The sequence below is a fragment of the Chlamydomonas reinhardtii genome, chromosome 1 (genome assembly GCF_000002595.2).
Source record: "Chlamydomonas reinhardtii strain CC-503 cw92 mt+ chromosome 1, whole genome shotgun sequence".
NCBI lineage: Eukaryota > Viridiplantae > Chlorophyta > Chlorophyceae > Chlamydomonadales > Chlamydomonadaceae > Chlamydomonas > Chlamydomonas reinhardtii.
The window spans coordinates 553,684-566,159 of record NC_057004.1 but is presented as its reverse complement, the minus strand read 5'-3'; the positions used below and the strand labels follow the sequence as shown (position 1 = coordinate 566,159).

At 66.3% G+C, this 12,476-nt stretch overlaps 3 protein-coding genes across 3 annotated transcripts; 1 reads left to right on the top strand and 2 right to left on the bottom strand.

Moving 5' to 3' along the window:
• Positions 1 to 12: 12 nt before the first annotated feature.
• Positions 13 to 2,514, bottom strand: CHLRE_01g003250v5 (uncharacterized protein). Its single transcript, XM_043058139.1, has 3 exons — positions 1,257 to 2,514; positions 1,028 to 1,138; positions 13 to 913 (listed from the first exon to the last, which is right to left on the bottom strand). Exons 1-3 carry the CDS (start codon positions 2,481 to 2,483, stop codon positions 791 to 793), a joined length of 1,461 nt encoding a protein of 486 aa, XP_042928053.1. The 5' UTR covers positions 2,484 to 2,514; the 3' UTR covers positions 13 to 790.
• Positions 2,515 to 2,733: 219 nt separating this feature from the next.
• On the bottom strand, positions 2,734 to 6,554 carry CHLRE_01g003200v5 (uncharacterized protein). The gene is made up of 8 exons (XM_001700298.3): positions 6,352 to 6,554; positions 6,032 to 6,141; positions 5,700 to 5,870; positions 5,206 to 5,498; positions 4,882 to 5,009; positions 4,502 to 4,677; positions 4,039 to 4,278; positions 2,734 to 3,849 (listed from the first exon to the last, which is right to left on the bottom strand). The coding sequence occupies exons 1-8, from the start codon at positions 6,475 to 6,477 to the stop codon at positions 3,618 to 3,620; spliced, it is 1,476 nt and encodes a 491-aa protein (XP_001700350.2). The 5' UTR covers positions 6,478 to 6,554; the 3' UTR covers positions 2,734 to 3,617.
• Positions 6,555 to 6,704: 150 nt separating this feature from the next.
• On the top strand, positions 6,705 to 12,474 carry CHLRE_01g003150v5 (uncharacterized protein). Its single transcript, XM_043058138.1, has 11 exons — positions 6,705 to 7,004; positions 7,147 to 7,329; positions 7,453 to 7,715; positions 7,961 to 8,090; positions 8,304 to 8,518; positions 8,762 to 8,958; positions 9,180 to 10,101; positions 10,435 to 10,640; positions 10,892 to 11,009; positions 11,288 to 11,365; positions 11,620 to 12,474. Exons 1-11 carry the CDS (start codon positions 6,938 to 6,940, stop codon positions 11,719 to 11,721), a joined length of 2,481 nt encoding a protein of 826 aa, XP_042928052.1. The 5' UTR covers positions 6,705 to 6,937; the 3' UTR covers positions 11,722 to 12,474.
• The last annotated feature ends 2 nt before the right edge of the window (positions 12,475 to 12,476 follow it).

The following is a 12,476-nucleotide window of genomic DNA, read 5'->3' as shown; positions in this document are numbered from 1 at the left end:
CCGCCGCGACTCACGTGCATTTTCTCACGGTCACAAACCAGAACGAGGCTGGGAATGCACGTAACTTCGATATTCAAGGCACACTCAGCCGCTATCAAACTTGAAGCTACGGCTGCAGCTAGGATGCAAAACTTGCCACTTGAACTTTCCTAAACTTTCCATCGGTAGGGGCCCGCCGCCCGCGTCAGGCCGCGTCCGTCCGCAAGCCCACCTTCCCATGCAAAACCGTGTGCACCCGACAGCGGCGCCAGTCGCATTCCTGCAGCGCGCCTTGCCATACAACCCATGAGCAGCCGCGTGCCTGCTTGTCCTGTGCGTGCCGGTCAGCCCTCAGGCGCACAGCACTGCACTCCGCTGCTAGCTTGGGCGTCTCCTTGTACAGACAACGCTCTTCTCCTACTCAGCAGTACCCACCTGCATCATCCCACCTCAGTCCACGCAGAGCCGCTAAGCACACAGACACAGACTGACTGGTATGCGCGGTGCAAGCTTACTTATGGAGTACCGGCAACAAGGAGGTGGCTGCCTTAGGGAGGCAGGAAAAGGGCTGAGCCCTCCCCTCCCGGGTCGTTATCAACCCAGCCACCTTGACGCGGGCGCCTACTAAGCACACGCAAATTGCACACGCCTCTATGTTGGGGGCCTTTGGCATCCCCGCAAATCCGGACGTGGCCGGTTGGGTGGGGTGCACAGTCCGTGCTAACCCGCAGCTAACAAACTAGTCACGTCACTCGCCGCCAATCGACACGTGCACCCTCAGCCCCACGCCCTGCTAGCGCCGTTCAGGCTCTCAGCCCGGCCCCGCCGCCGCCGGCGGCCATGGCGGCCGCTGCAGCTTGGTCGGCCGCTCGAAGCCCATCAGCTTCAGCAGGAGGAGCACACGGATCACGTTGGCGGCGGAGACGTCGCGGTTCTGGGGATGGGGAACGGGGAGGAAAAAGAGAGCGCCATGAGCTGTCCCAACCGTCAACCTGTCAATCAATCCGTCCCCAGTGCCCAGCCGTCCCCGCACATGCACGGTCCTCACCCAGGTCGTCAAGCAGTCGTTGCAGACTTTGACCGACCAGGGCCGCTGCCCCTCCTTCAGCCCCCCAAGCCGCTTGATGGCCATCTCCTGACACCCGCAGTTGTAGCAGGTCTGCATGGTCGGGAGGGTGGGAGGGAGGGGGGCCACACAAGGGCTTCCGCTAAAGCCAGGCATAAACCCAGCGGCCCACCCACCCACCAGCAATTGCAATCCCACTCAACCCACCCACCTTGGAGGTCTTGTATTCATCGATGATGAACACATGCTTGGCGTAGCGCTCACGGAGCAGCTTGATGAGCCGCCCCGTCGGCGCGCGCCCGCCCCTGACGGAGATGGGGGAGCCGCCCTTCCCTCCCTGGAAGGCCCACGAACCCCACCCCACCACCACCTCCTCCTTGGGCCTGCCGCCCGTGAGCTGCTTGGCGACGCGGTGGAGCGCGCGGTCGCGCTGGATGAACGCAGCCCAGCGCTTTCGGCGGAAGGCGGAGAAGTGGTAGTGCCACAGCACGTGCACCGCGCCCCGGGGCCCCGCCTCTGCCGGCCCCGCCGCCTCCGCCTGCCCCGCCTCCTGCCCCGCCGCCTGCCCTGCCGCCCCACTGGCGAAGAGGTAGCGCAGGCGCTCTTCAAACCGGGCCGCCGACGCGGTCGCCGCCGTGGGGATGCCGCCGACGTACGCCTGCAGGGCTGGCGCAAGCTGTGGGCGGTTTGGCTGGAGTCGTTCCAGGCCTGACATGTGCCGCCAGTGGCCCATACTCATATGGAATCGGCCCCGCTTCTGGCGCCGCCGCCGCGCTGTCCTGGCTCGCGGCTGCCAGTGCTTCGATTGCTTCCGGCGGTGGCCCCCCTTGCGCCCGCCCCCCTTGCGCCCGCCACCCTTGCGCCTGACGCCCTTGCGCCTGCGACGCGGCTCCGGCGGCAGCTGCCCAGGGAACAACTCCTCATCCAGCTGCTTGTCGTGCGGCTCGAGCAGGAAGCGCTGGGCAGGGCTGACACCCTCCCTGACACCCTCCCAAGCCCAGGGCCCTGGCTGGTACAGCGGAGACCGTGCTGCCATGAACCAATTCCCTCCCCCGCACGGGTCCACACCGATGATCTGCGTGGCCTTCATCTCCTCCAGGGTGCACAGCTCCTCCGCATCGGCGGGCGCGGTCGCCGGCTTCAAGTTGGCCAGCGGCTTGTTGTGCGCTTCTCGCGCCACGCTGCAGGCCACCCCGTCCGTGGTGATGTAGTTAGCGAAGGGGGCGTTGCGGGAGGTCACACCCCCGAGCTGGAACAGGCCCCAGCCGGCGGCGTTCAGCGTGGCAGACGACTGCATGCCCCCGCCGCCAAACGCGGCCTGGACAAACGAGGAGGGTGCCACGGCGCCCGCGCCTGCACCGGCGAAGACCTCGCCATGGCGCCTTGCCAGGGTGGGCAGCAGGAAGGCGGGCCATGGACGTGTTGTCAAGGGGCACATAGATCGGCGCGAAGGAGGGGCTGGGGGTCAGCGTGAACGGACGTGCGCGATGCACTTCCCGGCGCAGGGACAGGGACAGGGGTGTTCCTGGGGGGCTTCGCCCCCCCCTGGAACGCTGCGCTGGGGGGGCTCAGCCCAAAAAGTACCGGTAAAAAGACCCGTTTCAAGATGTCGGTCGTCGGTCCGGAGGGGGGTCCCACGGGTTTCCGGGCACGCCTGGGGCAATGGGGTCTGGCATTTTGTTCTCCCCCTCCTCCCCTGCTTACACGATACTTATGCTATTACGACGGCTGCGAGAGTCTTGTGAGGTCCGCCTTCATGCTTAACACGGTAAATGCGGCTGTGACAGTTGAAAACCATGATGGCGATTGATGGTAGATGGGTGCTCGTCCCCACACCCTCCGCCGCCAGGCGCCGCTACTGAGCCAAACGCGGCGACCCACTCGCTCTACATACACAATTCTCTTCGTTTACATAACAAGTTGAACTGCTTCCAACGGAGCATGTTCTGGCTCACTCAGGGCCTTCCGAAACTACACACCACTACACCACATACGGTACGGTACATCGAACAATCGTGTAAGCCAGGTCCACATGCGCAGTGTGCCCTTACTTACCCCGTCCTCTTCACTACGCACGGGCCTTGCGTGAACCGTAATCTTTGTGTGCATTCATGAATACCGAAGGAATGACAGACCCATTGAATGGAGGTTTCGTACATGTACGGCGGCCCGAGTTACTTTAGACAGGTTTGCCCCGGGCTCGTCCACATGCTGAAGCATGTGCAGCATACCAAGACGGAATGCAAACTGTCCCGGCGTCTAAGTCGGCCGCATGAGCAAGATAAACATACTCTGGCCCCCTCTGCATGGGCCCGCCCCCGTGTGGGGTTCTTTCGAGAGACACCATTACTCGCATACGGCATGCGGCATATAAATACATTCCAAAACGTGGCGGCTCCCGTGCCTACCGTGCGGACCAGCTTCTCCTGCTCCTTGCTCACGTCTAGTTCATACATGTGCGCTGTCCATTATCTCCGCTGTCGGCGGTTGGTGTTGTGCATTACTTGAACACGAAACGCGGGGACCCATCAGGCCGCCGTAGTTATTGGCCTTCCGCACGCCTTGTTGTGATTTACAGCGTGGGCCCAGCCGCCGTCTGCCCGGCCGCGCTGCCGGCCGCCTGCACTGCCTTGCTGGCCGCCGCCGCCTGCTGCTGCTGCTGCTGGGCCTGCCGCGCCACCGCCTGCGCCGAGGGCAGGCGTGGCTGCAGCCCGGCGGCGCGGTAGACGTCGTCCAGCAGGCCCATGTTGGCGACGCAGTCGGCCTCGTCCGCGGCCAGCAGCCGGGAGGCGGCCAGCAGCGCGCTGCGGGTGTGTGTGTGTGTGTAAATACCAGCCCAAACTAAACCAAACCAAGCTAAAACGGGGGGATGCGGGAAGCCCGGGGGAGGTGGGACGGCGTGACATGTTGCGTGGTGCCGAGGGCAAGGTGAGGAACACAACATGGGAAAAGGAACCGGGCGGCGGGAACGCGCTGGATGCCGCGCTGCTCACCCCTCGTCGCCGCTGTCCACCGCCTCGTTCACTGCCCGCACGTCGGCCACGAAGCGGTCCAGCTGGTGCCAGTAGGTGCTCTCGCCGGCGCCGTACACTCGCAGCGTGGTGGTCCTGGTGGCAGGCGCGCCGCTGGTGTTGCTGGTGGTGGCGGTGGCGGTGGTGGTGGTGGTGGTGGTGCTGAGCCGGACCACGTGGCCGAAGACGGGCATGATGAAGTTGGACACGTGCATGCGGCCCCTGTAGGGTTTTGGTTGGGAGGTCATGGAAAGAAGGAAAACCAGAGTGCGCTAGACTGCACGGCAAGCCGCGGCAACAGTAATGTTGTTGTTGGGAGGGATTGCGGCAAATATGGAACTACGGCACTACGGCACGCACGAAGGCGCAGGTTAACTCTCCCATCCATATGCGGCCCCGGCATGCGGGCCTGCGTATGCGGGTGCGGCCCTCCAGCAACACCCACCTGTCGCCCTCCAGGTCGATGGTGCTGCGCGGCAGCAGGCCCTCCCACTGCAGCGACGCCGTGAAACGCGCGGTGACGTCGTCGTCGGCGGCGTCCAGGGCTCCACTGCCGCCGCTGCCGCTGCCGCCACCGCTGCCGCGCCACCGCAGCACGCCGCGGATGGCGCCGTCCACCACCTGCGCCGCACAACACCAGCGCCACCAGGGTCCAAGCCCATATCAGCACAGCCGCAGCAGCGCTATCTGAACCGCCGGGGACGCCACCCTGACAAGCCGTCCCAGATTCAAAGAGCCTCCCAGAGGCGGCGCTGCAGCCTACCCTGCTTCGCTCGGTCTGCGTTCACCACAAACGCTCGATCCCCCACGCCGCATTGTTCGCACCTGGGATGCAGGTGAGGCCAGTTCCGCCTGAGCCCACTCCACCTGAGGGAGCCCGCCCACGCCCGCCGCCGCCGCCAGGGTGCGCAGCGCATGCAGGCAGTAGCAGCCCGCATCCATGGCGGCGCCACCTGTAGCGAGCGCGGCCACACGTGGCCGGCAGGTAACACCGTCACCATAACTACCCCGCACGTCAACTCGCAAGGCACGCAAGGCATGTAAGGCATGTAGTAGACATGGTATAGGAGTCTGAAGTCAAGGCTCTGGCATCCGGTCGTCAGATTCCACAGTGCACATGCTTACGGCGTTTGCCATGCACTTGCCTACCTGCTAGTGTCTCCTGGAAGCGGATATTGGCGCCGCCAAAGACCCACTTTGGGATCAGCACCTGCGCCTCCATTGAGCGCAGCCGCCCCAGCGGCCCGCCCGTCCCAGCGGCCCCATTCCCGGCCCTGATGCTCTTGCTCTTCCCCGTGCTGTCGCCGCTGCTGCTGCCGCCCTCGCCGCCGCCGCCGCCGCCCCCCAGCAGCTGCACCAGGTGCTCCGCCAGAGGGTGCTCGCGGTAGTGGAAGGCCTCGCGGCACACCAGCCGTTTCTGGCGCGCCAGCGCCTGCACCTCACTGCCACGTGGGCAGGTGCAACAGTCGGGTGGTGGCAACACACAAAGTCAGGGACTCAGGGGGCGGGCTTGATGAGCGGGGCCCGACCCACATGGCTTCGCTGACGTCCGGCGTCGCCACGAGCAGCCCCTTCATCCCGCCAAACACTTTCCTCGGCACCCCGCCGCCCCTGGCCGCGCCCCCGCCGCCGCCCTGACCCACATGGCCTCCTGCTGGTTGGCGGTGAAGGGCTTCTCGCACAGCACGTGCTTGCCCGCCGCCAGCGCCGCCGCCGCCCAGGTGCCGTGCAGCCCGTTGGGCAGGCCCACATACACCGCGTCCACGTCCGGGTCCGCAAGCAGCGCCTCGTAGGAGCCGTAGGAGCGTGAGATGCTGTGCAGGAAGCATAGGTTTTGAGGACGCATGCATTAAGTTCTCTGGCATTGTAGCGGTGGCGGTGTGAGGAGAGCGGGCAGCACGTCCAAGGCAAGCTTGTGTTCCCGCGATCTCCGGCGATCTTCCCGATCGGGCTGCCCGGGCGCAAGCGCTCTCACCCGTGCTGCTGAGCGTACTCGCGTGCGCGTGCGCCGTCGCGCGCAGCCACCGCCACCACCTCAGCTCCGGGCACACGGCGAGCAGGCCACAGCATCGCATAGGTGGCAACCTGACCAGCGACGAGAGGGCGAGCGGAGGAAGAGGCGCGCCGGCCCAGGGCCGCAGCGGCGGTTGCGTGCGTGGACACTTTCGAGCTCAAACATGCCCCGCTTGCCTCCCTTGGCATTGTACAGCGCTCATCCTAAAAGACTTGCTGCAAGCAGCGAATCTGCTCGGCGGGTCGGGGTCCTGTGCAAGCTGCCCCGGCCCGAAGTCCCACCTGCGACGCGCCTAGGACGCCAACACGAACGGTCGGCTGTGTCTTTGGGGGCCCCCCTATGCCTAGGAACTTCACCACGCGCTCCAGCTGTCCCGGATCGATGAACGCGGGGAGCGTCGTCGGCATCCTGGCGTGTCGATGGCGAGCGTCGGTTAAAGAGGTCGCGGTCGCGCCGAAGTTGCTTCAAGCGCTTGAATAGGAATGACTAGCTATGTCAATGGAAATCCTTATAATGCAGTCCCGGCATCCGCGGGCAAGGTTTGCCCCTTTTGGCGCATTGCATCCATGGCAATATGCATGGAGCCCGCAAAGTTTTGCAGCTTTTGATGTTGCAACTGACTTAACTGTTTTAAATCCATTTCTTCATGCAGCTTGTTGTTGTCTTGGCCGTGCTTGCTGAACGTTCCCGCTCGTGCACAATCGCCTCCAGTTTCTGGGCCCTGTAGGGGCTTACGCACATTTCTTGCAGTGGATGCACATACATTTAACTCTTTCAAGGCTTGTCCGAGGACAAGGACAGTATTAGCGACAAGACGATGCGGGAAGGCGATTGCCCTAGCGCGGATTGAGTCGCAGGCAAAGGAAAATGTGGCGCTGGCAGCGCATCGTGGTTGCTCTGCTTGGGGCGTACCTTGTACAGCGTAGCAGTGCAGGTAAGGGGTGATCGGTCCCCTCTCTTGCCTCCAACGCACCACGCCGCTGTCGTTTCCATCCTGGGACCGCCCTTGCCGCGTCCCGCGCCCCGATGCCCTACTCGACCTGCCCCCACCCCCTGCAACCTTTCTTCACGGCCAGCACCGACGTCACAAAGCACTGGGGGCGCCAAGGCGACGGGACTGAGCGCTGCCAGCGGGCCGCGCATCACAGCCAACGACACGCACATTATCGTGTACGGCAGCGGAAACGACACCTTTGACCCTGCGGTGCTGCCCGGCGTGGAGGGGCTGTACGGCACCATCCGGCACATTGGTTTCCATGGTACGGGCTCCGCTGGAAGTGCGCGTCGGGGGTGGGAGGGGCCACGCGCCAGCTGCAGTGCCCTTTCTTGCCCTGCAGCCGCGAACCCCGCCACGCGTGCTCATTGCTCCCTGCCAACAACAGGCGTGCAGCTGCCCGACACGCTGCCCTCCAACTGGAGCCGCTTCTCCGCACTGCGGTCGCTCGTGATCGACTGCGCCGTCGCCAAGCCGGCGGGCGCGGGCGGCGGCGGCAGCGGCTCCGGGTCGCCGTCCGGCCGGCCGCCCCCGGGCCCGCGGCCTCAGCTGTACGGCAGCGAGGCGCAGCTGGGGTCGCTCAAGGCGTTCATAGAGTTCAAGCAGGGCAGTGCGGTGTCGCGACTGTCGGTGCTGAACTGCGGCATGCAGGTGCGTGCGCGCCTGCGGCATGGGGGAAGGGGGCGGCCGACAACAGCAGGGCCACACGGAGGCCCGCGAGCTGCAGGGGGTCGGCGGGCACGCTCGGCGGGCATGCTCGGCGGGGCTACCTCGTCTTAGCGGTCGAGTTGTCTGGGCATTGAAATGCTTGTCTGTTGGTCTCCAATCACCCGCCCACCGGCCACCTGCCGTATTCCTCCTGCTGCTGCTGCTGCTCCGCACCCCACCTCCGCCAGGGCGAGTTCGGCTCGGTGTGGCGGCGCTACATGAGCGGCGTGCAGGTGGTGAACCTGACCGGCAACGCGCTCACCGGCAACTTCACGTCCATAGACGACTTCGAGGAGGTCTGCACGCCCGACTTCGCGGGTGGGTGCGCAGGCGGGGGGCGTGACAGGCTCAGAACCTGCAAGGGGGGGGGGGCCGACCCGGATCCAGCCATGGCACCCAGAGGGGGCAATGTGGAGCCGGGCCGCGAGGGTGTAGCCGCTTGCCTCCTGCCGTTTGCCTCCTGCCGGTCCGCCTCGCCCGCGCCCTGCCTAGGCTGCCGCCCGCCCGCCCGCCCGCCGCTCCCCCCCCCAGGCGATGACTACGCCGACCCGGACTGCACATCCGCCAACCTGCACGTGCTGGACGTGTCCTCCAACGCCCTGGCCGGCCCCATCAGCACGGGCGCGGCGCTGGGCGACGACATCACGGACGCCGTGTGCTCCACCGGCTGCCTCACGCTGGTGCTGGTGCGCGGCGTGGCGCGGCCCGAGGTGCTGTGCATGGCGCCGCTGCTTGTGCATGCAGCGGTGAGAGGGCGGCGCAGCGGGTTGGGGGGCGGAGTGGGCTGGGGGGCGGGGCCGGCTGGGAGGCAGTTTGGGCTGGGAGGGAGGCAGGACTGGGCGGGGGGTGCAGGCGAAGCGCAGGAGCCACGGAGCGTACCACACGCCTAGCCGCTCCACCTGAACTCACCGTGCCTACCGCACCTACCTGCTTGCCGACACGCACGGGACGCACGCACGCATGTGTGTGTGTGTGTGTGTGTGCTGCAGGACAACCCGGGCCTGCAGCTGCGGCCGGGGCTGCGCTACGCCAGCGGCTACGTGACGGGTGACCGCTCCAACTGGTGCTTCGAGCCCGCCAGCCGCTGGGTGCTGCCGGTGCTGTGGTCGCTGTTCCTCAGCCTGCTGGCGGGCGTGCTGGCCATCACGCTGTACGCGCGCGTGCGGCTCAGGCGCGTGCCTTTCAGGTGCGGGGGGGGGGGGGACCGGCGGCCGGAGACAGGGCGCTAGGGAGAGCACAAAGGGCTGATTTGCGGCGTGCCACCGGCGCGGCTGGGCCGGTGTGGGAATCGGGGGCGGCGCAATCTTGCTTCTTTCCTTGTTTTCACCCGCTGCCCGTCTCCGCTTGCTACCTGCCCAATTCATGACTGTTACTCCCCTACCGCACAATCTCTGCACTCGCTCACAGGATACACAGCCCTTCGTTCGACGTGCTGGCGCGCAGCAACGGCACCCCGCTGGCGCCGCTGCCCACCAGCAGCAGCGCCAAGGCCGCCGCGGCGGCGGCCGCCTCAGGCGCCTACATGGGCCTGCCGGGGGGCGGCGGCGGCGGCGCGGGGGGCTCCGCCTCCGCGGTGGAGATGGAGCTGATGGAGCGGCAGGCCATGATCCCCAAGACCGGGCCGGCCTCGGGCGCGTCGCCGGGCGGCGGCTCGCCCGCCGCGCTGCCGGTGTCGTCGTCGCCGCTGCCGCCGGGCGGGATAGGCGTCAACGGCGCCAACGGCGACACCGCGGTTGTGACGGTGGCCACGGGCATGGGCGGTCGGGCGGGGCATAAGGCGGGCGGCGGCGGTGGAGGCGGCGGCGGCGGCGGCCTGCTGGGCCGGCTCAAGGCCGGGGGGATCGCGGTGCGGCGCGACACCAGCGGCATGCGCGCCGCGCTGACGGCGGGCATGGCGGACAGTGCCGGCGCCGCTGGGGCTGGCGGCGGCGGCGGCGGCGGGGGCGGCGGTGATGAGCTGTTCACCCTGGAGTCGGACGAGGAGGTGGAGGCGGGCCGCGGCATGGGCCTGGAGCTGGCGGAAGCTGGCGCGGCGGGGCCCGGCAGCAGCCCCGGCGGCATGGGCGGCCTCACGCTGGGCGAGCGCGCGGCGGCGGCGGCGGCGGGGCGGCGCGTGACGGGCGGCGGGCTGGAGGGGGGCGGCGAGCTGGGCGGCGGCGTGGTGGCTGTGCCCAGCGGCGGCCGCACCTGGGGCGGCTGGTGGCGGGGGGTGGGCGCCTGGGCGCTGGACGTGCTGGGCATGCAGCTGCGCACGCTGCTGGTGCTGGGCATGTTCGGGCTGGAGTGCTACTGGGCGTACGGCCTCATCCTGTACCGCGGCGGCTGGCAGGTGGGTGAGGGGGGCGAGGATGATGCGCTGAATGGAGGGAGACTGGGCCCTTGATGAAAGTCTTTGTAGGGGACATGGACCGCGTTGCGGGGCGGCAAGCTGCAGCAACGCTTCGCCCGCCACCCGCCCTTGTCGCGCTGCAGCATGTGCTTGCACCTCACCCGCCTCGCTGCCTGCTCCTTCGCCTCCTCCCCCCCCCCTCCTGCCCCCCCTCCTGCCCCCTAACGCCTCTGCCTGTGCTCCGCTAGTATAGCTTGGTCTGGTTTAGTTTGGGCTGGTATCTACAACCCCCCTCCTGCCCCACCTCCTGCCCCCTCCCTCCCCCCTGCACAGCTGCTGGTGCTGATCCCCAACTACCTGGAGCACACGCTGGCCGGCATCGCCATGCTGCGCGCCTTCATGGCCGGCACGCACGGCCGCTGGAAGTGGGTGGCGCCGGTGCCGCTGCTGCCCTTCGGCATGGCCAGCGCCTACCTCATCTACGGCTTCTTCGCCTACCCCTTTGGCCTGGCCAACATCGGCCCGCTGTCCTGGGACAAGTGAGCGGGCGCTGGGGTCGGCTTCGGACGTGGGGTGCACGTGTTTACACCACCCATGCCCGTCATGCGCGACAGTTCCCGTCAATAGGGGGAGTGCGCTTTGGTTATTGCCCGCGCTGGGGGGTGGAGGTGGCCGGTGTTCATGGAAACATGAGGCGTTGACACGTGGGCCACGTGTCACGCGGCCTTCCGGTGCTGACGCCTGCACTCCGCGCTTCCAACCTGGTCGCCTGCCGGCGCCGCCCTCTCAGGTTCATCGACCTGATGGACTCGTGCGGCGTGCTGAGCAGCACGTGCTGGGCCATCTTCTCCAGCCTGGCCTACTGGCAGGGCAACTCCGTGTCCACCTCCTACCAGTACTTCAACACGGTGAGGGACGAGAGAGCGGGAGGGCAGCGGGGGGCGGGGCCGCGGGGAGCAGGGGCCGCCGGCTCGTGGGGGGGTGCGGGTGCAGGTGTGCCTCCCCTCCGCCCTGCATGTCAGCGGGTGGCGCCGCCCACCTTCAGGCTCCATAACCCGATGGCTCGCCCCAACCCTCCTTCGGCGCCGCCCCCATACCTCCCTTTACCCCTGCCTTCACCTCTCCCCCAACCCCCCTCCTTCACTTCTTACTAATCATATGATTGCAACCCTCCCCCCCCCCCCAGGACATCTTCCTGGGCATGATGCTGCTGTGCTTCGTGGACCTGCTGTCCACCGCCCACCACCTGGCCGCCACGCTGCAGGTGGGGGGCCGCACATGTCCATGGCACGTGCACCTGCGTGCGCGCCTCGCGCGCGGCGGAGGCGCTGAGAGGCACGCGGTGGCGCCATGCGGAACACTGTACCGCGGACCCTGCCTGTCTAGCCTACGCAACCACGCGACAAATGCACACACAGTTACAAATGCACACACACTTACACACACACTCACACACTTACAAAAAGACACACACACGCACACACCGCCCCTTGACCCGCACTCTCCGCGCGCGTGCAGGTGCCGTTCAAGCAGTGGCTGCGCAAGGAGCTGGACGTGCGTCGCATCCGCCACGAGCCAGACAAGAGCCACCGGCTGGCGCTGGGGGACGGCGACCTATGATCGCAGCAGCTGTGTGCAGCTGTGTGATGTGTGGGTTATATGAGGACTGAGCGAGTGGCGGTGTGTGCCGGGTGAGAGGGCGCTCAAGCAATGTGCATGGCTTTGGGAGGGTGTGCGCCTGACACCAAGACTGATGTTATTGCGCCACTGCAGAGTGCTATGGGATAGGTAAAGGGTGGCATTTGAGAGGTCATGTTGTGGCGGACAAGGGGTCACGAGCTTCAGTTTGAGAGTAGGACATGAACGTTGACTTCGGAGTGAGGCCAGTGCCAAGTGAGTTTGTCTGGTTCAGTGTCTGTGCTGCATGAGTGACACAGAGCAGTGCGTTCAGGCTTCGACGCTATAATTCAATGCAAGAACTGACGGGGCAAGGCACAGCAGAATCGCGATGGGGGATTACCTGGTTGAAGAAGACCTCCCTTACCCACCATCGTGCGGCGTTGCGGCCCAGACTACGAAGGCCCGGGGGTGCGTCCTGACAGTTGCTCGTGTAGCAATATCCGCGGTGAGCTGAACGCGTAGCGAATATCTCTTTCGCCTTTTACTAAAGAGATCCGCGAGTTTTGCTCAACAAGCCGCTTACCGTTGTTTTTGCGGGGCTTTTGCCCTTCCCAATCAAGTTGTGTCATAAGTTGTCTCCCGCTACTTCTGTCTGCGCATGTTCGCTGTTTGGGTTAGCAGCCCATTATGGCTCATTATTCCAGCCCTTCCGTATGGGTGGCGTTCGGGTGGACGTTGTAACATCATGGAAACGA